This window comes from Durotheca rogersii (assembly GCF_024521655.1).
Source record: "Durotheca rogersii strain YMJ 92031201 chromosome Unknown GGS23scaffold_18, whole genome shotgun sequence".
Classification (NCBI taxonomy): domain Eukaryota; kingdom Fungi; phylum Ascomycota; class Sordariomycetes; order Xylariales; family Xylariaceae; genus Durotheca; species Durotheca rogersii.
In genome coordinates this window covers 258,488-283,539 of record NW_026251249.1, presented here as the reverse complement: position 1 = coordinate 283,539, position 25,052 = coordinate 258,488, and the positions used below count along the sequence as shown (strand labels likewise).

At 58.5% G+C, this 25,052-nt stretch overlaps 6 protein-coding genes across 6 annotated transcripts; 4 read left to right on the top strand and 2 right to left on the bottom strand.

Moving 5' to 3' along the window:
* Positions 1-1,215: 1,215 nt before the first annotated feature.
* GGS23DRAFT_148028 (glycoside hydrolase family 3 protein) lies at positions 1,216-5,436 on the bottom strand. Its single transcript, XM_051511329.1, has 7 exons — positions 5,370-5,436; positions 5,119-5,296; positions 4,866-4,984; positions 3,487-4,755; positions 2,080-3,395; positions 1,753-1,839; positions 1,216-1,649 (listed from the first exon to the last, which is right to left on the bottom strand). Exons 2-7 carry the CDS (start codon positions 5,166-5,168, stop codon positions 1,632-1,634), a joined length of 2,859 nt encoding a protein of 952 aa, XP_051370073.1. The 5' UTR covers positions 5,169-5,296; positions 5,370-5,436; the 3' UTR covers positions 1,216-1,631.
* Positions 5,437-6,594: 1,158 nt separating this feature from the next.
* On the top strand, positions 6,595-8,730 carry GGS23DRAFT_148009 (carbohydrate esterase family 9 protein). The gene is made up of 3 exons (XM_051511328.1): positions 6,595-6,778; positions 6,907-8,021; positions 8,110-8,730. Exons 2-3 carry the CDS (start codon positions 6,955-6,957, stop codon positions 8,354-8,356), a joined length of 1,314 nt encoding a protein of 437 aa, XP_051370072.1. The 5' UTR covers positions 6,595-6,778; positions 6,907-6,954; the 3' UTR covers positions 8,357-8,730.
* Position 8,731: 1 nt separating this feature from the next.
* Positions 8,732-12,491, bottom strand: GGS23DRAFT_611908 (P-loop containing nucleoside triphosphate hydrolase protein). Its single transcript, XM_051520446.1, has 2 exons — positions 11,061-12,491; positions 8,732-11,001 (listed from the first exon to the last, which is right to left on the bottom strand). Exons 1-2 carry the CDS (start codon positions 12,199-12,201, stop codon positions 9,092-9,094), a joined length of 3,051 nt encoding a protein of 1,016 aa, XP_051370071.1. The 5' UTR covers positions 12,202-12,491; the 3' UTR covers positions 8,732-9,091.
* Positions 12,492-13,789: 1,298 nt separating this feature from the next.
* GGS23DRAFT_147891 (uncharacterized protein) lies at positions 13,790-15,612 on the top strand. The gene has a single exon (XM_051511327.1). The coding sequence runs from the start codon at positions 14,004-14,006 to the stop codon at positions 15,561-15,563; it is 1,560 nt and encodes a 519-aa protein (XP_051370070.1). The 5' UTR covers positions 13,790-14,003; the 3' UTR covers positions 15,564-15,612.
* A 5,066-nt stretch (positions 15,613-20,678) lies between these two features.
* Positions 20,679-23,250, top strand: GGS23DRAFT_606251 (uncharacterized protein; the record flags this gene model as incomplete). The annotated part of the gene is made up of 2 exons (XM_051519880.1): positions 20,679-21,062; positions 21,127-23,250. The coding sequence occupies 2 exons, from the start codon at positions 20,679-20,681 to the stop codon at positions 23,248-23,250; spliced, it is 2,508 nt and encodes an 835-aa protein (XP_051370069.1).
* Positions 23,251-24,018: 768 nt separating this feature from the next.
* Positions 24,019-24,651, top strand: GGS23DRAFT_576471 (uncharacterized protein). Its single transcript, XM_051516856.1, has one exon. It carries the CDS (start codon positions 24,054-24,056, stop codon positions 24,345-24,347), a length of 294 nt encoding a protein of 97 aa, XP_051370068.1. The 5' UTR covers positions 24,019-24,053; the 3' UTR covers positions 24,348-24,651.
* Positions 24,652-25,052: the final 401 nt, after the last annotated feature.

Here is a 25,052-nt window from a genome sequence, read left to right as displayed (position 1 = left end):
ACATACTGGCGCAAACACGCTGGTCCGCGTAGGTTCTGTAGCGGTGGCTGCTCGGGGCTTCTCGTCAGGGCTCGCCGTAGGGCTAAACCAGGAAAGGAGGAGGGGGAGGGGGGACATTCGAAGGGGGGGGTGGTAGAGGGCACAGAAGGTTACCTGCCTGCCCTGCCGGCTCGACATGTGCCACCCATCCCCAGGTACCTTTTCGCTCTAGCACTTAGAAGCGGGGGGTCTCGCTCTAAAGTCGGTAGCGGCCGCACCGCACCGCTTTGGCTGCAGAACCCTCCCCCTTACACCCTTCTGGAAGCGCCGAAAGCGGGAATCAGACAGGTCCAGTGCTGTACCACAGGTAAGTGAACGAGGTACACGCCGACGATTGATAACAGCCCGTAAGGTACCGCCCATGCGGGCGAGATAAGCATAGGATTACGGGTTATAGGTAGATGTAGTAGGCGGATGTATGTAGGAGATGTCACGCAGGTACCTTGCGTACAGGTAGGTAGGTACCCAGCCTAGCAGGCAGCCTCGCTATCTTCCTACCTAGGTAGGTAGGCAGGTAGGTGATCCCTCTACTACCCTGTCAGCAATTAATTCCATCCTCTCCAACTCCACGCTCTCTCTCCAACCACACACACCTACACCTACCTATATCCATCCATACGCGTCCGCCGTCGAGAGGCACTTCGGTCTTTCTCCTGCATGCGACGTCTATCCACCCCGGTCCTATGACGTTGGATCGCGTCGCAACAATGTGCGCACAAAGAAACGCCCACCCGTCGAGCCAAACCCCAAGGTGAGGCATGCAAGGTTCCACGCGATGGGAATCCGACAAAGAGCAAACCAGCCTGCTCTCGGCCACCCCCCTCCCTTTTCCCTTATCTACGCCTCACGCGCGTTCTGCCTCGATATGCCCACGCGCCTCACCCATCGCTGCGCGATAGGCAGGTAGGCAGGTCCCGCGCCGATAGGGGAAGCAGATCCGGAGACGAGGGCAGGGCCAGTCTACGATACTACTACAATGCCGTGCCACGCAGTGCCGTGGATGCCGCGAATGGGTATGCCGCCGCCCTTCTATTTTTAACCTGCCTCGCTGCCGGCATCGTCGACCAGCACGGAAGGGGTGGTCGCCTAGAAGGGGGCACTCTCAAAGGCTCAAACTCGTTCCATCAGTTGGTAGCGTTCGTTTTAGGATCCCCAGGCCAGCCGCAACGCCGTTTGTCATTGGATGCTGGTCGCGATCCCAACCACCCTCCTAGTCCTCTCCTCTCCTTCACCCTTTCGCTCGGTCACCATGCATTTCTCGAGCTCGCCAACACCTGACGTCTGCTAATGCGCCGAATGCACATCGATGTAAATATATAAATATAAATACGAATGTAGATATATCATGATGAGGTACGTGGGGGTGGGAAAGAAAGAAAAACCATTGCGCTCGTTCAAAATTCTAAAGATAGGTTTGCCAGTATCGATTGGGAAAATCCAGGTAAGGCTCCGCAGTGCTCTCCTTTTCGTCTTAGCTTAAGGGAAGGGGGGGAAAAGATGGATGAAGCGAAAAGAAGGGAACACAAATACATCCGCTCCGTGGCTAATAGAAAATAGTATGCAGACGGGCTTGTCCAAGGGAAAGGAATCGCTCAATTCAAATCAGACCACTGCCTCAGAATAAAGAGCCGGAGATTAGCGACTGAGCCTCGTCTCGCTCACCGAGATCTGTCCGGGGAGAAGGGGGGGTGTGGGGAAGAGGAGGACACTCACGTTGTCGGGTGAATTGGTAATTTCGTCAAACGTCTGCTGCACCTCGAAGCCCATCGCCTCGAGCGGTTCGTGTTCCTCGTCGAGGACCTGTAAGCTTAGTTAGCCCGCGGGCCGGTCATATTAAAGTATAGATCAATAGATTAGAAGCCAGGGAAGAAATAGGCAACGAGTAGATCGAAAAACGCAGAATTGTAAAAATGAGGAGTTAGGGGATCGAGAATGGGGGTTGAGACTGGTGCTATTTCTCCTTTTTTTTCCAACGCCCTCCCTCCCTCCCTATTCCTAGGAATCACGCGATAAACGTCGAGGGACCGCGCGCGCACTTACCCAGCTGAGTACGCTCTTGGCCGACTTGTGCGCCTTGTTCTGGCGCACGCCCATGAAGGCGAGGCCCTGGAGCACGAGCGTGGCCTGCGGCGAGGCCGGGACGACGGGGGCGAGGATGCCGCCGACGTCCTCGGCGCCGTGCCCGCGCAGCGCCGGCAGGTACGTCGACAGCCGGCTCGCCGCCGTGCAGATGATGACGGTGCCCAGGAGCGCGCCGTCCGCCGCCGCCGCCGCCGCCGCCCCGCTCTTCGCCCGCACCACCCCGCTCGTGTTCGTCTCCTGCAGCGCGAACCGGTACAGCTCCGCCACCTCGGGCCCCGCGTGCGCGCCCACGTGCGCCAGCACCGACTCGGCGTTGTCCGGCCCGTGGATCAGGTCGAAGCTCACGTTCGCGCGCTGGATGCTCGGCAGCAGGCCCTCGGGCGCCGTCCACGACGCGAGGTCCTCGATCGCCATGTTGGTCAGCCGCCGCGGGAACTGCGTGTCCCAGCCGACGTTGTCGAACCAGCTCTTGATGCCGCCGCTGCCGCTGCCGGGGCCTGCGCCCGCGCCGCCGCCGCCGCCGGCCCCCGCCACGCTCGCGTCGTCCGTGTCCAGGTCCAGCGGCACGCCGGGGAACACGCCGGGGAAGGAGAAGCCGAGCTGGAGCTTCTGCACGCCGGGGCGCTGGAGCAGCGCGCGCATCGCGCGCCGGTGCAGCGACCGCCCGATAGACACGTTGCGCTTGGCCGGGTCCACGAAGAGCGCGCCGATGGCGCCGATGCCGCCGGTCGCGTACGTCGCGACGAAGCCGTACAGGGTGCCGGTGCTGCTGTTGCGCACGACGAAGTGGGCCTCGTCGACGGCGGGCGCGCGCAGCTCGAAGGACTGGGCCGTGGCGGCGGCGTAGGGCAGGCTGGGGGCGCTGGAGCGCGCGAGCGTCGCGAGCAGCTCGGCGAGGGCGGCCCCGTCGCGCTCGCGGTCGTAGTTCTCGACGAGCCACTGCTGCCGCGTCTTGGACACCTTCTTGCTCTTGCGCATCGTGCCCGGCATCGACCCCTGCGGCACGATCTCGCCGTAGAGCGCGCGCACGAGCGACGCCATCGCCGTCTCCGTGAAGTCGAACGTGCACACGTACGTCCCGATCGACTTGTCCATCGCGAAGTCGTACGGCGAGCTGACCGCCACCACGATCAGCGACTTCTTCTGCCCCGTGCTGCGCAGCATGTGGCACATCATCGCCACGTGCTTCGTGAACCCCGTCTGGTACAAGTTCCGGTTCGCGTCCGCCGTCACGATGATGATCGCCGATGCCCGGTTTATCAAGTTCTCGTGCACTGCATAGGAGACAAATCACGGTCAGCACCATTCGCCGTAGCACCAGTAACAGAGTAAAAGGTGAAGAAGAAGTAAAGGGGGCCCCCTGACCTGGTCTAAGTCCGTTGGCCGTATAAGACGTGTGGAGAAGCTTGCCGTTGCGTATCCGCGCTATCGACCTGCCTAGCTCTCGAAAGACGCTTTCTCCACTCATGATCGCCCCGCGCTCCTGGTGAACCCACCGCTCGTGTATGGAGGACGCTTTGGCGGCTGCCTTCTCAAGCATGCTTTTCGTAGCTGCCGAGGCCGGCAGGGGCTTAACGAGGGGTGTTAGTAGTAGGAGTTCCTCCCCCTGCAGCAGGCTCTGTGAGAGCGGGAGCAGGTTTTCTCTGTCCCTAACCACGGCAATGGATTGGTCGTAGGCCATACGGGAGAGCGCGTGGTGTGAACTATGTATCTTTGAGAGCAGGGACAGCCCGGGGGGGTTGAGAGCCTTTTGCCAAGACGTGCATGCACTTTTCAGCCGCAGAACTCGCTTCACGGAGGTGTGAATCCGCTCTTTAGAGATAATCCCGTTCTCGATTCCCAACTTCAGCCCCGAGATAGCTTCCAGCTGCACGTCGTGCGCTCTGCATAGGAGCACCAAGTCGTTTCCCGCTTCGACGGCCATGACGGTACCCCCCTTGACGCCATACTCTTGGATGAGCGACTGCATCTCGAGACACTCCGAGATAGCGACGCCCTTGAACCCGAGCTCGTTCCTCAGGAGGTCATCCACGACTTGGTCCGAGAGACAAGCGTGCATGACATTCATCCCGGCGTTTTGGATCCCGCACCCGCCGACAAACATGGCGTCTAACCGGCCCGCGCTTATGGCGTTGCGGAACGGCACGAGAGCACTAAGGCTGAGCTCTTCGAGGGTTTGCGTAATGATAGGCATATCCAAGCTTGACCCGAGGAAGTCAAGGTTCCCGTACGACGGGAAGTGCTTCCCGCAGGTCGCCACCCCGGCATCCTTGAATCCGTTGATGACTGCGATGCAGAACTGGGAGGCTTCTTGGGGGTCGTCTCCGGTTGCCCGGACGCCGAGGGGTTGGTGCCGAGCGTTGGTTAAGACGTCCAGGACAGGACCGAGAATCAGGTTGACGCCGACAGCCGATACTTCGGTGGCCGTGGCCTTCGCCACGTTGTATGCCAACTCTATGCTTCCCGTCGCAGCGATACCCATCGCGCTGGGGAACTGACAGATGTAGTCCTCGTCGAACAGGCTGTTGACGCCTCCATTCTCCTGGTCGACGGCTATCAACAGCGGCTGAGGATGTCCGGCTTGGTGGGCTATCGTCTGAAGTTCCTGGACCAGAGATGCAGTCTGCTCCGCGGCTATAGGTACGTTGTACAGTTAGTTAAGTCAGCCAAAATCCTGCCGGCAACACGCTGCTATCAGCGTCGATCCGGCTGCGCTATAGGCGGACAGGTCTATATATATATACATTTGAGATTCTTAGCTGTTAAGATGACAGAACCGAGGTGATGGTTCTCGATGAGGTTTCTGATTTGGGGTGTAACTTCGGTGCCATCCCATCCCATAATCAGGATCTGGCCAATCGCCCTGTTCATCCATAATTAGCGATCTACTTTAGCCATGCGGCCGGAACCATCCCCCCCTGGGAAAGGGGGGGGGGGGTTGTCTTAGCCTTGAAGCTCTTGATGAAAACACAGAGAAGAGGGTCGGTTGCACAGTACCAATCGAGGTCTTGCCATAGTGGGTCAAGATCCCCCTCTGACTTGGTCATGGTGAGGAGTCGTATCTCGCCACACCCTCACCTCATACACTTGTAGGCGTCTATAGAGATGTCCCCAGGCCGGACGGTCTACGGATACATGGGGGGTACGCAGGAACCATCAACATCAGTCGTGATAACTATGGCGCATCCTCACGAAGCTAGTGTCAGCGCGAGGGCCGTAGGTTGGGGGAGGGAGAGGGGGGGGTTAACCATGTAGTAGATTCCCAGGAAGAACGAGTATAGGTCGGCTAGGCGAGCAAGTCGGCAATCCCCAGGGAGTTTGATGAGAGCGATAGTAACGAATAGATAGTCGATGCAGAGGCGGACAGGCAGAACGGCGTGTATCGTACCGTTGATCGCAGGTTCTCTTCACCTAACGCAGGCTGTGCTCGGCTGGCTGGAACTCAGCACGGTGAGAGAGATACAGAGCTACCCGGTGTCTACCGACCCCTAATCCGACGAGACGGAAAGTTGGAGGTTGCATAAGCGGCGGTTCAACCCAGGACGGGCACAGTTTAGGTACCTAAGTACCTGCCTAATCGTTAGACGGAGACAACCCTTTGAAGCCTCCCTTATGTAAGGTAGGTGGTAGGTACCTTGGATACCTGGGTACACGGGGTTGGTTAGCATGGAGGTTACTACCAGGTACCCGCAGGTAAGTAAGTACCTAAACTACCTTAGGTACCTTCTCTCCGCTCGAAATGGGGGGAGGAACTACGCTATTCCGGTTGCGTGCTAGCGGCCATTCCTCGCTCTCATTCGTCATGATTTCGCCGCCGGTTTGGCCGGCATCAACCCAAGCCTCCCGCCTCGACAGCTGTACTCCGAATCGGGACAGGTGGCAGGGGCGGCAGAGGTGGCAGAGGTGGTATATCTGGCCGCGACAGGTGACTGTTTCTTATCGACGTTCCTCTCACCATCATCTCCTCCCAAAGCCTCCCACACCCGCAACGTTACCTCCTCCACCAACGGCCTCATGCTACAACATAATACACTCCGAGGCAAGAAGAAAAAAAAAACGCTCCCTTCTGCCTACTCGGTCTAGGCTTGATGGAATGTAACACGTATCGAGACCGGACTATGGGGTTGTACCTACTGCTCGCACGTAACAGCGGAGGTGTGCTCAGACAAGGGGGTTTCCAACGACCACGATGCCACCCGTGGATGAGCCAGGCCAGTGTCACTGCTATGTAATCCGGCATCACGACCAAAGGACGCTGAGGTTGGCCGTCGACTGGGAGTGCCAGTCCCGTAGCTATCCGCGCTTCGGCCTAGCTTCGACCAGAAGATGCCGGCCAGTCTCCTCCATCACATGCTCCCAACCATTGGTGTAGCGTATCGGCATGGCATCGGTCCATTCGCAGACTTCGGGCACGATTGTGACCATCGCAGGACTGACTGACGTTCATCGTGCCCCACCGTACCTAGTTGCCTACCACACAAGGCCCGATCTCACTTGTGACCAGGCCTACCAGTGACACTCGTCCTGGCTTCTCTAGCTAGCCAGGCGGGAGGCTCCAGGCTCCCGGGGGCTCCAACATTCCGAATAGATCCCGTCATCGGGACTATCGGTGTCTGCTAGCCGCGTTCGTGCATCCGTGATATAATGATAAATACATGTAAGCGCCATTTTTTGTCCTTGGCCATGTCTTTGTCCATGGAGACCCTAACGCTCGCCCGAGGGACAGCAGTCCTACTGCTCGATAAGACATAACATAACAATAGACCAAACAAACCCCTATCCCAGTCATCTATACGGCTTTCTCTATACCGTTCCCGGCCGCAGCTATTCACTATGCCTCACTCTCTACCGTCGTCGCCCAAGTCGACGCCTAAAGATGGCAAAAACGGCATCACCAAGTTTACCAATTGTCGTATCCTGAAAGGCGACTCGTTGGTCGACGAGGATCTCTGGGTGAACTCTGTCACCGGGAAGGTCATCAAAAGTCAAGCGGCATTTTACGATGACTTCATCCTCCCGGACGAAGTTATCAACCTAGGCGGCCGTATTCTGTCGCCGGGCTTCATCGAGTGCCAGCTCAACGGGGCCTTCGGGTTCAACTTCTCGACCTTTCTTGAGCCTGCCGTGTATGCCAAGAAGGTCAAGGAGTTGAACAGACGGATGGTCCAGACGGGCGTCACGTCCTATGTGCCCACGATTACGAGCCAGAAGAGCGAACTCTACCAGAGGGTTTTACCGCACCTGGCCCCGTCCGGACACGTACAGGTGGCGGAGGATGGTGCCGAATCTCTCGGTGCACATTGCGAAGGCCCGTTCCTGAGCTCAACCAAGAATGGCATTCACAGCGTAGATGTATTGCAGAAGGCCGAGTCCTTCGAGGACTTAGTGGCCTGCTACGGCGCGGAAAACTTCGACTCTGGGGATGAATTTAGCCCGATGCCGATCAAGATGATCACTGCCGCTCCAGAAATCGGCAACATGACAAAAATCATACCGGAAATCACGAGCCGAGGTATAATCTACTCGATCGGACACTCGGAGGCAACATACGAGGAAGCGTCGGCAGCCGTTAGGGCCGGCGCGACGATGATCACTCACCTCTTCAACGCCATGCGACCGCTGCACCACCGAAACCCCGGTATCTTCGGCGTTCTTGGCCTGGCAGAAAGCTTGCCCCGTCCCTACTTCGGCATCATCGCTGACGGAGAGCACCTGCATCCCACGACGGTTAAGATTGCCTTCAACGCTCACCCAGACGGCTTCATCCTTGTCACCGACTCGATGCATCTGGTCGGTCTGCCCGACGGCGTCTACCAGTGGACCAACGGCGCCGGCGCGAGTCACATCATAAAGAAAGGGACCAAGTTGATCCTGGAAGGATCCGACCGGATTGCCGGAAGGTTTGTTCCCTTCCCACCTCTTTAGAGCCCCTATAGAATGCTCCAGCAGCGACGCGTTTAGCTAACTGGTGCACGTACTAACCACCAGCTCGATAACCCTCGTCGAATGCGTGTCGAACTTCCTCAGCTGGTCGGGCGCGAGCGTACCGCAGGCCCTGAAGGCGGTCACGTCGACGCCGGCGGCGATGCTGGGGCTCCAGGGCGTCAAGGGCTGCCTTAGCGACGGCGCCGACGCCGACCTGGTCGTGCTGACGGAGAAGCGCAACCCGGAGGGCGTCGAGCTCGTCGTCGACGAGGTGTGGAAGTTCGGAACCAAGGTCTTCAGCCGCTCCTGACGAGACGCAAGAAGAGAAAGGAGGTGGGCGGACGAAGATGGTTGCGCTGCGCTGGGGCCCACCTCCTCGGCCGGGGTTAGCTGCCCTACATATACCGCTTGAGCACTCTGCACCGAAAATGAAGAGAGGTGCCGAATAGAGAAAGGCGGCGAAAAGGATGGTTATTTTTTCTTCTCTGCGTTGGATCTCTTGTTCGCGATATACCTCTCACTACCTACATAGAATGACACGATTAAGGAAACCAGAATTCCTTTCATATGATACCACACATCTAGAAGATGGCCACGAAGGCTGGCGGCGCATCTCGTGTCAGCGCCGAGAAATGGAGGCCATGGGGGCCATTATTTAATAGATATAGAATACGGCGAATACGCCGTTTGGCATATGTAATATGTATACGTATATGTATTTATGTGTTTCGCCTGTGTATATGTGTGTATTGTGTCGTGCTCTACCGTGATGTCTAATCTTCGCGCATCTTGCGCGTCTACATCTCTCGTCAGACCACCCCGCCTACCGGCCTCGGGCGCAACTGGCATCGCCGCGTCATATCAAGACGTCGCACCCGAATCCTCACCCGCTTCCCGATACACAGACACACGGCGACGGTCTTTCATTTCCCGCCCCAGGCGAACGCTACACGGCGCCTACCCGCCGCGCTCCTCCTACTCTAGGTCGACATTCACACCGCCCTCTCTGCCGCAGCCCCCTCCCTCCGCCCCGTCCAGTGCCTCCTCACGCCGGCCGCCTCACCGTCGTCGGCGGCTTAAACGGGCGCTTCAGGCGATCCATGGGCGTGATGCCGCCGCGGGTCAGGGGCAGCGGGCGCTGGATGCCGCCGGCGGCGGGCCGCGCCGCGCTCAGCACCGTCGTCGCGTGGAAGCTGCGCGTGGGCCGCGTCGGCTCCTGCGGCGGCGACGGCGCCGCGTTCTCCTTCTCGCCGGGGGAGCGCGGCGGCGAGCTCGAGAAGCAGGCGTATTCCTTCGGCTTCGTGGCCGGCGGCGGCGCCGGGTCCCCGCCTGCTGCTGCTGCGCCCGCCGCCGTCGGCCGGCTCGACAGGCGCGCCGAGCCGAGCTTGTGGCTCGCTAGGCTGGGGGCGATGGCGGCCGCGCCTGGCTCGGCCGGCCGGTCGCTCGGGGGCACATGCGGGGGCTGTCGCGCGACACCTCCCCGCCCGCCTCGCTGCGCCTGGCGTTGGTGCCTGGGGGCGTAGCCCGAGGGGGGCTGGCTTCGCGCCGACGGCATGGGCGGCAGCGCCGCGTCGTCGAGTGGCCTCGACCTGTCGTGGTTCGCTACGCCGTACCCGAAGCCCAGCAAGCTTCTCTGGGTTGGGGCTCGGCTGGCCGGGGGCCGTTTCGACGACGATGACGACGCCCCCTGAGGAGGCTTGGAGACGCTCCTTGCCGCCTCTGCGGCGGTGACGGTGGCGTAGTGGGCGCCGGCCGTCGTGAATCCAGATTGTGCTGGCGGCGGCTGCGGCACCGTGAAGGAGCTGGATTTCTGCATCGTCGTGGCATAAGGAGTGGCCCAGTTGTCGACTGCCTCGTCAGTGATCCGGCCGCCACTGCTATGGTTGATTTTCTGTCGTTTAAACTGGCCAGCGCGCTGGATGGACCCGTTGGCAGACTGCGCTTGGGCTTCGTTTGGATCGACCGGGAAGAGGGTATCCTCTACGGCTGCCATCATCGGCATACCTCTGTAGATGACATCGTCGCGGGGCAGGTCCCTCCGCAACAGTTTGGCCACCTGCAACATCGCAGGGCGGTCAAGCGACGGTCCTTGCTTGGCGAATGTCGAAGAAGGGAGGTCTTGGATGAAGGGCGAGATCTGAACAGAATCACTACTACCATTGGAGACATGTAGGGGACAGCTTAGATAGAGGAGAGCCTGGGCCCGCGTCATCGCTACGTAGAGGAGACGCCGCTCCTCGCTTTCATCGTCGGATCGCATATGCGGGATAGATCCCTTATAAACCGCCGGGACGAAGACGACGGGCCACTCCAGGCCCTTTGCAGCGTGTATCGTAGAGACTGTAACCTGAGGCTGCCCTTCCGTGTCCTTATCAGTCTGTTTATCCGAAGCTAATGAGATGTTGGCTAGGAATCGTGCCAAGATGTCGTTATCTGGCGTCTGCTCAGTCTCTTCGACAGCGGGAAGCTTGTCATCCTCGGGCTTGTCCTGATTCATGAACTCCTCGGCGAGGCTCACGAACTCTTGAACATTTGCCCATTTCGACTCATACTCAGGACCGTGGGTCTCCTCTAGGTGTTTCTCGAACTGCAAATCTTGAAGCAACCGATTGATGAGCTCGACTAGGTTGATGGGTTCCCCCTCGCTTGGTCGTAGACGAACCCGCAAGCTAGTGATTAATCGTATCAAGCCTCCACTGATCTTCTGTTCTGGCTGCTTCCGTATAGTCGTCTTTGCTATCCGTTCGCCCCGGCAATGTTTCCCGAGCAGATCCCACAGACTCATAGCATTGCGTTCAGCTTCTTCCAGGAGAGATTTAACCGTCACCTCGCCAACGCCGCGCTTTGGCACGTTTATGATGCGTGCGAGAGCGTCGTTGTTTTCGGGTTGGCTGATAACTCGCAGATAATCCAGAATGGCCTTGATTTCGACTCGTTCATAGAATTTGAAGCCACCTGAAGCCTGAAATCAATATGGATAGGCAACGCTTGTTCGCGCGCGAGACTCTACGTACCGACCATCTTGTAGTTTATGCCCTCCCTCCCAAGAGCACCCTCGATGTGCCTCGATAATGAGGCAGACCGGAGCAATATTGCGACGTCGTCAGACTTGACCATATTCCCCGACATCAGTTTTATACGTTTAATCTCGGATACGATCCAGTCTGCCTCGGTCATAGAGCTCTTCAGCATGCGAAAGACGGGCCGGACGCCTTTATCGTGAACCGGGAGCAGGATCTTCTTGTACCTGTCCCGGTCCTGCTGAATGACTTTGAGGGATACGTCAAGAATGGAACTAGACGACCTATAATTCTCTTCCAGCGAGATCTCGTCGGTCCCAGGAAAGTCACGAAGAAGACGATACAGATTTCTTATTTCTGCGGATCGCCAACCGTAGATGCTCTGGTCCGGATCCCCGACTATCGTGATCCGCTTATTCTTCTGGGCGAAGAGCTTCATCAAGTCATATTGGACGCCATTCGTGTCTTGGAATTCGTCGATCAACACGGTTTGGATGTTCGAGACGCAGTGAGGGAAGTCCCGAAGAAGCTCGACACAGCGGACAAGGAGATCGTCATAGTCAAGGAGATTCGACCGCTCGAGATGAGCCTGGTATTCCTGATAGCATTGTTCCAGGGACTGCGACTCGATATCCTTTCCATTTTTGGCCTTGACGAACCGCTCGTCGGACGTCCCTTTAGCCTTGCGCTTGCTGATCCAACCCCGGGCGACGGCGGGCTCGAGGGGAGCGGATAGCCTCTTACAGATACGCTTGATGATAGCGCTCGAGTCGTGGTCATCCGCGATGCCGAATTTGGGGTCTAACCCGATATGCTTGCCGTAGGCGGCGAGATACCGACGGGCAATGCTGTGAAAGGTGCCCAGCACAATCTTATTTCCACGACCATCACCGAGGGCCTGTCCAATGCGCGACTTCATCTCATTGGACGCCTTGACGGTGAAGGTTGCGACGATGACATCGCACGGCCGGATTCCCACATGATCAATGAGCCAAACGACGCGAGAGGTGAGCGTGTGCGTTTTCCCGCTCCCTGGCCCGGCCAGTATAGCAACGGTCGGGGCTTGGGAGCTGACGGCGCGCGACTGGGCCTTATTTAGCGATTTGAACAAGTCACTGCCGTTGGGGCCTGACATGACTACCGAGGATCGCCGCTCATGAAGACGGGGGCGGTCGAATTTAGAAGCGCGAGCGGCCCGAGGAAAATGATCATCTGCTGCGTGTATTTCGACCGTGTTGCATCTCTAAAGAACCACGGGCGGCAACGGTGCTCCGGGTGGTTGGATTGCACGATCAGACGCGTTTGAAGGGGGTGAAGACGCGACGGCCCGTCTGCCAAGCCCTGTCTTGCCCATCAAGCGATCAGACGTGCGTAGCCACCTGGTTGCCACCCGCCAAACGCCACGTCAGGTGATTGCGCTACGATGCGTCGAGGAATTGGATAATTAGGTGCACAGCAATAAGAAAAAGGGAACATTTGACACGTAAAATTTTAATGTCCTTAATATCAAAAGTGAGGAACTCGATGTTACCGTAAGACTGTGGCCAGGTATGCCAACAATTCGCAGTACCGTCGTGTGTATGAGCAGATACCTCGAGAACAGCGGAAAAGTGCCTCAGGCGAAGAGGGCATAACCGGCCGGTAGGTACCGAGGTACCTACCTACCCAACATACAGGTAGTACCTCCTGTTTACATAATACACAGGTACATGATATGTGCGTGGCTCGAGCTCGAACCGGTTCTCGGCGAGGTTGGGTTTATCCGATAAGCCTGTCCTAGAAGAAATTGCTGCCAAAAAAAGAATTGGCAGAAAAAAAACCGACGTGAGACCAATTGGACCCCGGGCCTTTCCAATCCCCGATCCCAGCTCCTATGGATGGTCCCCCGGGTCATCCCCGTCCGGGTACTTCGTAGGATTGTGCTTCCAATCTTCCTCTCCCGTCGACCCCAAGCGGCAAGGGGGAGGCCCTGGAGAGCGCAACTGTTTCCCGTTTTCATCCAACCACCATCCGTATCGCGACCGACTTTCTTCAGAAACTTGACCAGCCGCGCCGGCGATCCGATCCCTTACCCGGCCTAGTCGTAGGCACTCCCCCTACCATCGATCGCCGCCGCCGTCGCTAGGGAGGGTATAGGCATGTCCTCCATGCTGTGTGTTGTCGTGCCGGTCACATCAGCAAGAGGGGGGGGGAATTGGACGACGAAGATGGCTCGACATCGTGACTGATGTGACGAGATTGAAAAGGGAATGGTGGGCACCTTTTATCAAATCGCCTCAACACTAGTTCAGGCAGACAACTCGTCTAATTGCGCCGTGCTGGTCGTGTCTGTTGATATACCTGCTACGTCGTAATACTGATTTCGACGCCAGAAATCTCGCACTAATAGGCGCCCTCGGTAAGGAGCCATCATCACCAATCGGAGGAGGCATAAGCAGAGAGTGACATGCAGGGAGGCAGGGGGGCGAGCTTTGGCGGGCGGCGGGGTTGGTGACGCCGCGAGAGCCCATCGCCAATCAGCTCGACCGGTCGACTCGTCGGCGCTTAGGGCCCCTGTCGCTACGACACCGGCATCCAACCAGAACGAGGCGACGGTGATGACCTCCGTCGCTTTGCGAGCGTCGATATGGCAATCTATCACCCTCACTGGGCGCTACTTTCTGGGGGCCGTCCATGCATAAGCCCAGCGGCTTCGCGGGGGCCTGGCGAGTGAGAGGCCAGTTCACACGCAAAGCGCCCGCCCCATCGTGCTGGCGTCGTGGGTGACAGCCCACCTCGACACACTGCCGAACATCACCAACCGCTATATACCCTTTGTCCTCCCGACTCTGCGTCTAACCTTGTCATATTTCCATCACGACGTGTTTCGATTGATCCATCAGGAGGTTTGACTAAGTCGGGATTTAGTATTTCTCGTGAAGATCGGGGTCGCACACAATGCAACGCGGGGTTTATAGTACGCCTGGCTCGCCTCCGCTCGTTCTGCTTCTGACCTCTTCAACCTTCGCTTCTTTGTGTTCGGCTTCTACTTTGCAAGACCTCCAGAGCAACTACTTTGATCCGCCGCCGACCCCCGAGGACGGCCCTTCGCTCTCGTTTGGAGCCCTCCGGAATCCAGCCTTCCTTCCCGCCCAGGTCGGCGGCATAGTAGGATCATATGCCCTTGCGCTTGTCGCAGTCGCAATCCTCCTCCTCTCCTTAGCAAAGAAGCGTCGCGAGCATATCGAAGCAGGCGACGACGACCCTAAGGGCGAGCTCGCATACAAGTTCGCCCTCCCACCGCCTGTACAGTCCGGTATCCAGTACGGCCCTAACCCGCCTCAATCGCCCACCAAGAACTTCTCATACCCGACGCTGCAATCGCCGCCTCTGAGCCCGGCAAGCTCAAACCTCTACTTTAATCCCTCGATCCATTCCACCAGCACCCTTGGCATCAACCCCCTAGTCGACCCGCGAGTCGTCGCCGCAGATCGCGAGATGGCGCAGCAGCAACTGGAAGAGATGTACAGGCTCGTGATGGAGCAGGAGGCCGCGAAGGAGGCTGGCGTTACCTTGGAGATCCCGCCCGCGCCCATAACCCAGCACCGGCAGTCTCACCAGTCTCAGCAATCTCAGAAACCGGGCATCTTGAAGAAGGGCAAGACCAAGCCGGCGAATCTCGATCTCGTACAGCCCGGGCAGGAGAAGTCCCAATCCCGAGCCTCTTCCCTCTTGTCTGTTCTCAAATCTCCTCTCAAGAAGAACTCCAAGGTTATCAGCATCTCGTCCCCGATCATGACTCCGATGTCGGGCACTTTCCCCCGGCAGGAGGAAGAGGAAATGAACGTAATTTCCCCTCGCCAGTACACGCCAGCCTCGCCGCCTCCCGTCCCCGTGGACCAGGTTCCCTACCGGGCCCGTCGGCAGCACGGGTCCGTAGCACCCATCACCCCGCCAGATCTCTCGCCGGAAACCACACAGAGCATCGACGAGCGGATCGGTCACCTACGCAACAACTCGCAACACACGGAGCTGGACCCCGTGTCGGCCGTGTCGGAGCGCTCGACGGCGCCCCTGATGGGCCTCCCCTCGTCGCCGAAGCCGGGGGTCAACCGGTTCCCGTCGCTGCCGTCGTCGCCGAAGCCCGGGTCGACGTTCGCGACGGCAACGCCGACATCGCCGGGGCCGGGCCAGCAGTCATTCTCGCGGCCGAACGCGCCGTCGGCGGTGCGGACGGGAGGCACGCTGCCGCTGCGGGCGTACGAGCCGGCGCTGAGCTCACCGTCGGCGCAGACGACGAAGCAGACGACGTTCGAGCGGGCGATGCCGCTGTCGCCGTCGGGCCTCCGGACGCCGTGGACGGGCGCGCCGGTGCCGTACACGCCGTACCAGCCGTTCTCGCCGGTTGTGCCCATCACGCCATCGCTCGTGACCAAGTCGGACCGCAAGCGCATGAAGCAGCTGATGCCGAAGACGCCGACGGTGGAGATGGTGAAGAGCAGCGAGGAGATGTGGTGAGGTTAGGTTGGGTTAGACGGACGGCCTACGGGGCGCTCTTCCGACGCCAACCCGTCACCGGGTCCTTTTTACGAGCTTACGCGAGAACTTTTTTTTTTATTACGAAATTGGAGGGGAGAGGGGAATGGATAGGCGCCTCCTAATGCGATGGGGCACTATTGCCACGCGCCCTTCTATAAGATACGAGATATGGTAAAAAAAGGGGGGGGGAGCAAAGGCAGAGAGAGGCATAGCGCCGACCGACCCTCCTCCGGGTCTAACTGGTTCTGTTTTGTTTATACTCATAATTCTCTTCTATATACCACTCCCATTTGAAACTCCCCCTGTGGAGGAGTCGATTAATTCTTTTTGGCCAAGTTTCTAATTATGCTGGCCCTCCCACCGCTTGTGCTGCGCTGCCTCGACCAATGAGGGGACCTCGGGCTCTCGTGCATCGACGTCGCGGACTGGGTACGTGATCTATCTATGTGTCTACTTATGTGTCTACCTATTTATCTACCTGATTCATGCAATTCGTCCACGCAGAAATGGACCAGCCCCCTCCCCCTCCCCCCCTTCCGCCTGGGTCATGTTCTCTCTCTCCCTCGCCTCCCCGTCTCTCTTGCTTCTTCTCGACAATAACCACCCAGTATCGCATGTGATCGTCGCGTCGGCGCCCAACGACGGGCAATACCTACCTAGATTACTACTGCGCATATACTGGCTATCTATGCGTAAGCCTGCCTGCCCAGTCGTGTCGTCACGGTATAGAGCTACACGCACGCAACCGCGCTCGCCGGCACGCTGAACCAAGGGAGGGGGGGACGGGACGACTCAGCCATGCTTACGGGGTTCGTCCGTCCACCCATCCATCCATCTGTCCGTCGCCCATCGGCTACCGGATCAGATCTGCTCCCCTAGCCTACATACCTATGCATGCATGCACGTACCATACTACCTAACATGTACAAGAATGGGGAGGGGAAGGGGGGGGGGTTTCGATGGAGCCGTATACCGAGTGTATTATAGCGACTAGAGCTCCTCGCAGGCGGCTACTGGTGGTATTTCTCTCCCTCGCCGTCTCTGGAAGACCCTAGACCAATCCATAAGTGGGGGGAGGAGGACGTCTTCGCTAGAGGGGACCCGTTTATGCGCCTGGCGGTCTCCCGCCGACGGTGATTTGCGGCAAGGCCCTAGCCACCATGCGGATCTCGGGCACTGGCTGGAGAGGTGCACAGGTGCGGCGTAGACAGGCCGGGCAGATCCACGGTAGAGGTAGATTGGCAGCCATCTATGTGGATAAAAGGCGTGCGTACGGAGTGCAGCGAGGGTTGATTGCATTTTGATTAGGCGCCACGAGAGACATGCCGGAAGGAATCCTCCTCGATGGGGGGGGAGGGCGAGGGGGTGCTTTCGAGGGTTGCGCGGGGATGAAGAGAGGAGGTGAGGAGGCGAGGAGGCGAGAGAGAGAGAGAGACAGAAGGGCAGAGAGGCAGAGAGAGGCAGAGACAGAGGCAGAGAGAGTGAGAGAGAGGCCTGAGGGATAGGCGGATAGGTGCATGGCGCGACAGGGAAGATGCCTTATAGCAACCTGGCAGACCGAGAAATTTGCGGAAAAGGACGAAGAGGTACAAACGGAGGCGCCGAACCATTCCTATCTCAACTGCCTACATCCAAGTACCGGTTGGTGGATTGTCGGGTAGCTGGCTGGACCCGAATGGCTCCGACGGCACGTACCTAGGTGCCTGTCGACGCTCTGCCCCCACCCACGTCCTGAGGTCGTTCCTCGTTCCTCGTGCTTCCTTTCTTTGCGTACCAGGTAGGTACTATATGAGTAGGTATTGTACCTGGGTACAGGAGACAGAGAGACACAGAGAGAGCCCCCGTCGACTGGGGACCAGCCTCCACCGCGCTTTGCCTCGACGGGTTCTATGTACCCACCTGGGTACTGGGTACCTTGCCTACCTCTCCTAGGGTTAGGTTAGGTACCTAAGGTTAGGTACCTCTTTACCTCAAGTACCCTGAGCACAATCCAGTACGTACGTACGTACCTACCTAGGTGCAGAGGTGCGCAGGGGGGCTGTCTGACGACATAAGTGGCTGGAACAGTGGATCGGCCCTGGCCGGACGGAGCAGAGAGGGCGACGCGACGAGAGGCCAGGAAGCGTCCGGGTGCAGAGAGGCGGGAGGGTGGGATCCACCGTCAGTGGCTCGTGTGGCACGTGGCTCTGCCGCTGGACGGCCTAGACGGGCTAAGCCGACTCGATCGATGGTAGCATGTGGGGGGTCATGGGCCACATGGTGATCCGTGTGCCCGCGTTATCCCCGATCGGGGCTGGCCATCGTATGATTTCCCTCTGGCTGCTCCTGCTCGTCTTGTGCCCTTTCTTCTGGGCCTGTCCCGCCTGCTTGTCTCTGCCGCCTGTCTCTCTCTCTCTCTCTCTCTCTCTCTCTCTCTCTCGCTCTCTCGCTGCCTGTCCATCTCTCTCCTCTGTCTCTCTCTTTCTCTCTCCCTTCTCCCTCGTTCGCTCCGCTCAGTCTCGCTCCGTCTACCCACATCATGTACTGCTTCGAATGTAGTAAGGCTTCGCTTCGTTCGCCTCCTCCTCCTCTCCTCCCTATCCTATCCAGAGATGAGGCTCCCCCCCCCCCCCCCTCCTCCCCCTCCCCCCCCGGCCGACTCTCCTCTCCCTCCCCTCCCTCCACCCCTCCATGCCATTGGACGGCGGTATGGCTCGACGCTTGCCTCCGACCTATCGGATCCGCAGATCTCGGAGACCAAATCTCTGTATCATCTTGGTGAGTGGTGCGCGGGTGCGTGTTGTATACTCTAGCGCATGCGAGAGACCTGGGCAGCGTGTAGGTGTTATAATGTGTGTTGCGACTGTGCCGGGGCCGTGTCCAGTGTGTATCCAGTGTGAGTGGCATGTATGCACGTACGTAGGTATAGAGTGGGTGGATGGAGGCATGTGTGCGTCTTGTCTCTCTGTTCCGTCCGTCTGTCTGTAATGTCTGTATGTGGTATGCGCGCGTCCTGTATGTGTATGCGCCATCCGTCCCCTGTAGGTGTGCCGTGTCGCTATCGATCCCCCCTCTCCTCTCCGCCCCAAACGTCGGTGGCCGTGGCGGTGGTGCTGGCCTCTCCTCTCCCACTCGTCCGGCCCTGTCTCGCATCGCCTGCCTCTGTCCCTAATTGAATAGTCGAGAAGACTAGAACACGGAGAGGCTGCAGATATAGACATGGCCTACGTGACATACATGACCAGGACAGAAAGGCGTCGGCGTAGTAGCAATTAAAACTGGCCAGCTGGGACGGCGGAATGACTTGCGGGACGAGCAGCTTAGACAACCTCGACAGCTCTACACATCTTTTCCCACGACCTCTCTATTCCCCCCTTTCCTCTCTACCTCCTGACCTGGCGAGCAGTTATCCGGCCGTCTCCCTCTGTGCTCTGGCGAGCTGCCTCCTCCTCCTCCTCTACCTTGCCTAATACTGCCCCTGCCTGCCGCTGCCAGCAACAGCACGCACGCGTATGCATATACCCTCCTCGTCCACGAGACCCGTCGACACCCTCGCGCCCTCTTCCGTCGGCTGTCCTCCCTCTCTTGTCGCCGTCGTCACCACCACCCCTCTCTCTCCATCCCCCTATCTGCTCCCATACGTATAATACGTATTACTGTAGTGTTACGGCGGGCATTGGTAGGCCCGGTTCGATCGGTCCCTGTACTGCATGACAATATTGTTTCTTGTTTCTTTTTTTTTTTGGGCTCTGCAAATTCGGATTTAAATATTTTACTTTTTTTTCCGCAAACCGGGGGGGTCTTGGCGTTGCATAGCAGGCTTTTTTGCGAGTCTTCGTCGACCTTTACCTAAACAGTCCCGTCTCGTCTCGTCTCGTCCTCCCTCTCCCTCTCCTCTCCTCTCTCTTCTTTTCTTTTTCCTTTTCCTCCATCCGAGGAAAAAAAAGAGAAAGAAAGAAAGAAAAAAAAAAGGCGCGCTCGCCCTCTCTCCCGCTGGCTTGTTTCACCCCGTCCCGGTCCAGATTAATCTGCTTTCCGTCTGGTCGATTGCGTCGTCGCCAATTCCTCCATCTACAACCCTTCACACAACTTCCCTTCCCATCCACCCTCGCCTCCCTCTCGCACACCTCTTGTCGCCCGTCGCGCTCGGCCCCTCTTCTTCCCATCCCGCATCCCGTCCAGGCGAAGTTCGGGGAAAGGCAGAAATTCCCCAACGGTTGTTATCTGACCGGATCCTTCCTTACCTGCCTTATATATCTTCGCGATCCGATTGTGTGAGGTGGCCCAGCCGACCAATCCATTTTTATTTTCATATTCATCCATAGATACTATTCTCGCACTATACTACTCCCGGTCGTTCGATCAGCTCATCGACGACGGCACCCCCGGTCTTTTTTGTTCCCGCCCTATGCAAACCCCCTCCTTTCGCTTGTTCGAGTCAAGTCTTTGCGAGAGGAGGCTCAAGGACTCGTGCTGGTTCCTGCTGATGTCGAACCACACCTGCATCTGCTGATCGTACCAGCGCCAGCACCCACCGCAGCACCAACATCGGCACCAGTACCAGCATCAGCAACCAGTCTACCAGCGCGAACCGCTTCCGCCATGACGGACCACCAAGAGGCTCCCGACCTCTTTGGTCTCGACGACGCGAACGGCCCGTATTACCAAGAGGCCGGCCACCCAGGCAATGGGGACGCCCCGTTGACCGACTCCAGCGCCGCAGCAAACCCGCCATTCTTTGACCCCAATAACTGGGCCTTCCAGGACACACCTCCCTACGACACGTACGACTCCAACGCCTTCTACCAAGAGGAGTGGAATCTCGCCCAACCGCCCCCATTAGAACATGGCCTCCCCAGTAGCCAGGCATCCGCTCAGGCGACCCAGCCGCAGTCCCAACCGCAGTCCCAACCGCCACCACCCCGTCAGCAATCAGCCGCCGCAGCCGCCGCCGCCGTGCTCACGCCGTCCTCCGTAGCCGCCGGTCCGTCGAACCCGCCGCCGCCGCCGCCGACGGCGGTGGGGTCGATGACGAGGACGCTGCAAGTCCGTACGAACGGAGCGGGCTTGAAAGGGCTGACCGAAGAGCAGCGGCAGAAGCTTCAGAACATCGCCATGCCCTTGACACAATTTCCTTACCGCTCCCCGAAGAGCGAGGCGAGTCCGGACTCGGCCGGCCCCATCTACAAATCTTCGTCGATATCGTCCCCCGAAGACCAGTGCCCGTCGTCCAAGTTAAATGGCCGCAAGCGGAAATCCTCCGTCGAGGTAGACGACGATGACGATGACGATCTCGATTCCCACCAGCCGGTCAAGAAGACGGCCCACAACATGATCGAGAAGAGGTACCGCACCAACCTCAACGACAAGATAGCCGCTCTGCGAGATAGCGTGCCGAGTCTGCGCATCATGTCGAAGAGCGCGAGAGGTGAAGATACGACAGAGGACAGGGAGGAACTACACGGCTTAACACCCGCGCACAAGCTAAACAAGGCAACGGTGCGTCGGCTCTGCCCGAGATGGGCGGCGAGTCCAGCGTCATAAGTGGCTAACCGTTCTGCAGGTCCTAAGTAAAGCCACCGAGTATATCCGACACCTGGAGAAGAGGAACATGCGGCTGATTGACCAGAACTCGGCGATGCAGCAGCGGATAGCAGCCTTCGAGAAGTTGTTCATGGCCGGTGCGATGAATGGTGCCGTGAGCCCGCTGCAGCAAGGTCCCCCGCCAACGCCTATACAATACACGACAGACGCCAACAGCTACGCGAACGTCATGGGTGCACCAGGCCGACCCGATCCGCAGGGCATGATTCAGGTGCCCGACGAAATGAAACGTATATTGGCTGCCCAGATGGCCACGAACCAGCCCTACCCCGTGCCGCCGCAACAGTACCGGGGAGCGAATCCTAACCTTATACGTCAACAGCAAATACAACCGCAGCATCACATGCAGGCGAGAGGTTGGCAGAACGCAGGCCCTTACTTCGGCAAGCTGATGGTCGGCTCGTTAGCAGGGTTGATGCTTCTGGAGGCGGTGCGAGAGAGTGAGCAGAGCAACGAGACGCCCGAGGGTCGCGGCCTTTTCGCCCTCCCCGTACATCTTCTCAGGCTGCTCACGTCGTCGACGAGCATCAACCTGCTGGGATACCACATCCACGGCGCACAGGTATTCTATTCGCTCAAAATCCTCCTGCTGCTCTGCTGTCTGTGGTGGGCGATAATCCCTTCGCTTATGGATCGTAAACCCTCGGCTGCGACACCGCCTAAACCACAACGGCCAGCTTCCCTAAACCCGGTGCCGTCCCTGGCATCGCCCATTCACGTCCGTCGCCAAGCCTGGCTCACAGCCATCCAGACCGTCTGGGTCCCGCGTCACAATTTCTTCCTCGAAGCCGCGGCGCTCGGCCTGAAGACGCTAAAATTAAGCCTCAGGAATCTCATCGGCATTACTGGGTACCAGTTGCTAACGGGCCTTACTGAGGACCAAGAAATCGCTCGCGTCAAGGCCTGGACGATAGCGCTAGACGCCCAGCTCGCGGGAGGCGATATCGAGATCAGCAAGAGCCGGTTGACACTAACTCTCCTCGCGTCGGGGACGCTCCCCACCACCCCGTTGCGACTGATGCTGAAGGCCCTCCATATCCGTGTCCTGCTGTGGGAAGTCGGTCTCTCCGACATGCAGTTCGGCATCCTGAACGCCTTCGCGTCGAAGCTGGCGAGGTCGTTGTGGGAAGAGGCGCAGCAGCTACATCGAATACTGGCACAGCTCCGCCGCATCGGCCAGGAAGATACCGAAGACGACCTGCCCGATCATCTAGCTGCCCTGCTCGAACAGGACTGCGACATGGTTCTAAACCCGAGCATCGTGCAGAGAGCCCACAACCTCGCCTGGAATCGCCCGACCGACCACAACGTGATCGGAATCACCGATGGTATGGACACAGTGGTAGAGGACCTCGCAGTACGCTCGCCGATGGACGCCGTCGCGGCGTGGTGGTCTAACATGATGCTGCAAGGCGCGCTGACGAACAGCCTGCTGATTCCGGAGGAGAACGGCGCGGAGATACGTAGGTCGATCGAGAACGATATATCGCTGGCCATCCGGACGGCTCCGATCGGTTGCATCGCCCAAAACCGTGCCCTCGTCGCCCGCGCGCTGCTGTTCGAGGAGAAGCGCAACGTGAACATCATGTCAGCGCTGCATGCTATCGGCCCTGTGACATCGGTCCTGTCGTCGAGCAACCGCTCGAGAAGATCCTACGCCCGCGCCCCGTCGTCCTCCAACCCGACCAAGGTGGCCCCGTCTCTATTCCTCACAACCAAGGAAATGCGTACTTCGCTCCTGTGTGCGATGGCCATCGCACACCTCCAAAAATTCTCCCCTCCCGAGGAACCGGTCGACATCTACAGCGTGATCGAGCAGATCCATCCCATAAGCGACATGGGACTGCTCGGCTACACCGCCACTTTCAAACTGATGGATCGCCTAGCCAATCACGAATTTGCCGCTGAAGCATGTGCCGACACGCTCGAGCGGCTCGCGGGCACGTTGCGGATCTGGACCGGCAAGGAGTGCGGGCTGGCGTCGGAAATCAGGCATAAGATAGTGAATCGATGCTTGATCGTCACCCGTGGCGTAGTGGGTATGGGCCTTGACACGGATACCGGCTACGGCAGTAGTGAGTAGCAGCTTTCTCCTATAGTCGCCGCATAGAATCATCTATTCTCGTCCCGACGGGGAGGTTGTCGATCTCGAGTGATGCCCGATTGATTAGAAGTCGGCCCGTAACGCAAGACACTCTCAATTTCACCGTGCGACGATGGCTAATTCATCGTGTCTCAGTGAGCGATAATGAGGATCAATCCGACTGCTGGTCGGGCCTCAAGGCTAAGGCTGGACGGAAGCGCTCCGCGATCAACTCGGACGATTTCTAAATTTCTGGCTAGCCTCTTTTTTTTTTTTTCCCTTTTTCACAATTGCTCGATCATACCAATCACGCGGGGAGGAAGGGGGGAGAGAGGAGCTTAGCGATATGGAGAGCTGCTCTTTTCTGTCACGCGAAACGTCTCTTTTCCTCTGGAGTCAGGGTGGATAGGATTTCGAATCTCACGGCGCCTGTGGCTTCGGGTGGTGGCGTTCATCCTCGACGACCCCGACTGTCTTTACCTTCCCCTACATCCAACTCATGATCTACCTGCTCCTCGAGAGCCTCCGCCCCTCCTTCATATACATAACACCATTTACTCGAGCTCCGGCTACGCTATTCGGTTACGTCGCGGGACAGGTAAATATTATTGCAAGAAAAAAAGGGGACGCGATCTGGTCTCAAAAATATAACGGCGAGGGCGTTCCAGGGAAGAACGGGAGGGGAGAGGGAAGGGGACGTAGGGGAGAGGGACACGTGGTCGGGGGGCCGTTTTCATAATGGGTAGAACGGGGCGGGTTTGGGGGGGGCAATACCGGCGTCGCTTTTTTCTCATCTAGCGGAGATGATACAGAAGAGAGGGGTTGGACGGGAAACTTTACGACTTCTATCTATTTGTCTGTCTGCCACCGCTGCCACCGCTGCTGCTACCACATGCTGCTGCCCGTGCGCTACTCTTCACGATGCGCCAGCGGCATCGAATACAGTATATATTGCATATACCTATATAATCAAGACGATTGCTTCGGTCGCGTGGTGCGTCGTCGTGGTTCCAGGGGTAGGCAGTGAGAAAAAGGAGTCGTGTTCTGCGACTCTCTCTCTCTCTCTCTCGGGGCCTGGGCCGGGAACGGTCACGTAAGCAGCCGTCCGGTTTCTAGGTATAGCATTCCAGTATCTCACCTTACACGCACCCGTTTCCACGTACCCGATGCCGCCCCCCCCCCGCCGATCGCTGCCTGCTGGTGTGCGAAGACAAGCGGATGGCTGCAGCGGCCGGATGCTGGATACTTTCCGTCGGGCACGATGTGCTTCCCACTCTCGTCACCACCACAGTATCTGTTGCCATCATGGGGGAGCATCGTAGACTATAGGTACCGAGGTATTATATGGCATTGTAATGCAAATGTGTGTGTGTGTGTGTGTGTGTGTGTGTGTGTGTGTGTGTGTGTGTGTGTGTGTGTGTGTGTGTGTGAACAATCCCATACCATACCGCCGCGCGAATCAGGGCATCGTCGCGCATCCTACAGCCTCGTCCCCTCCCCTCGTCCCCCCCTCCCCAGCACCAGGAAAGCATGCCTCGCCTCGACCCCGCGACCGCTCTCTGCCCCAGCCCCTCTCCCGTCTTTTTTGGCCTTTGGCCCCGCCTCCTCTTTTCCTTATTCCTTATGCCCCCCTTTCCCCTTTGCCTCTCCGCTCCCCACGGCAGCTGGGGTTGGGGGGGTAGGAGGAGGAGTAGAGAGGGCGGCGTGGTGGCGGCGTGTGGATGGCGAGCGGCGAGCGGGCGCTGGTTAGCGGTGGTGGTGGTGGTGGTGGTGGTGGTAGGGGGGCTGCGCGGCGTAGAACG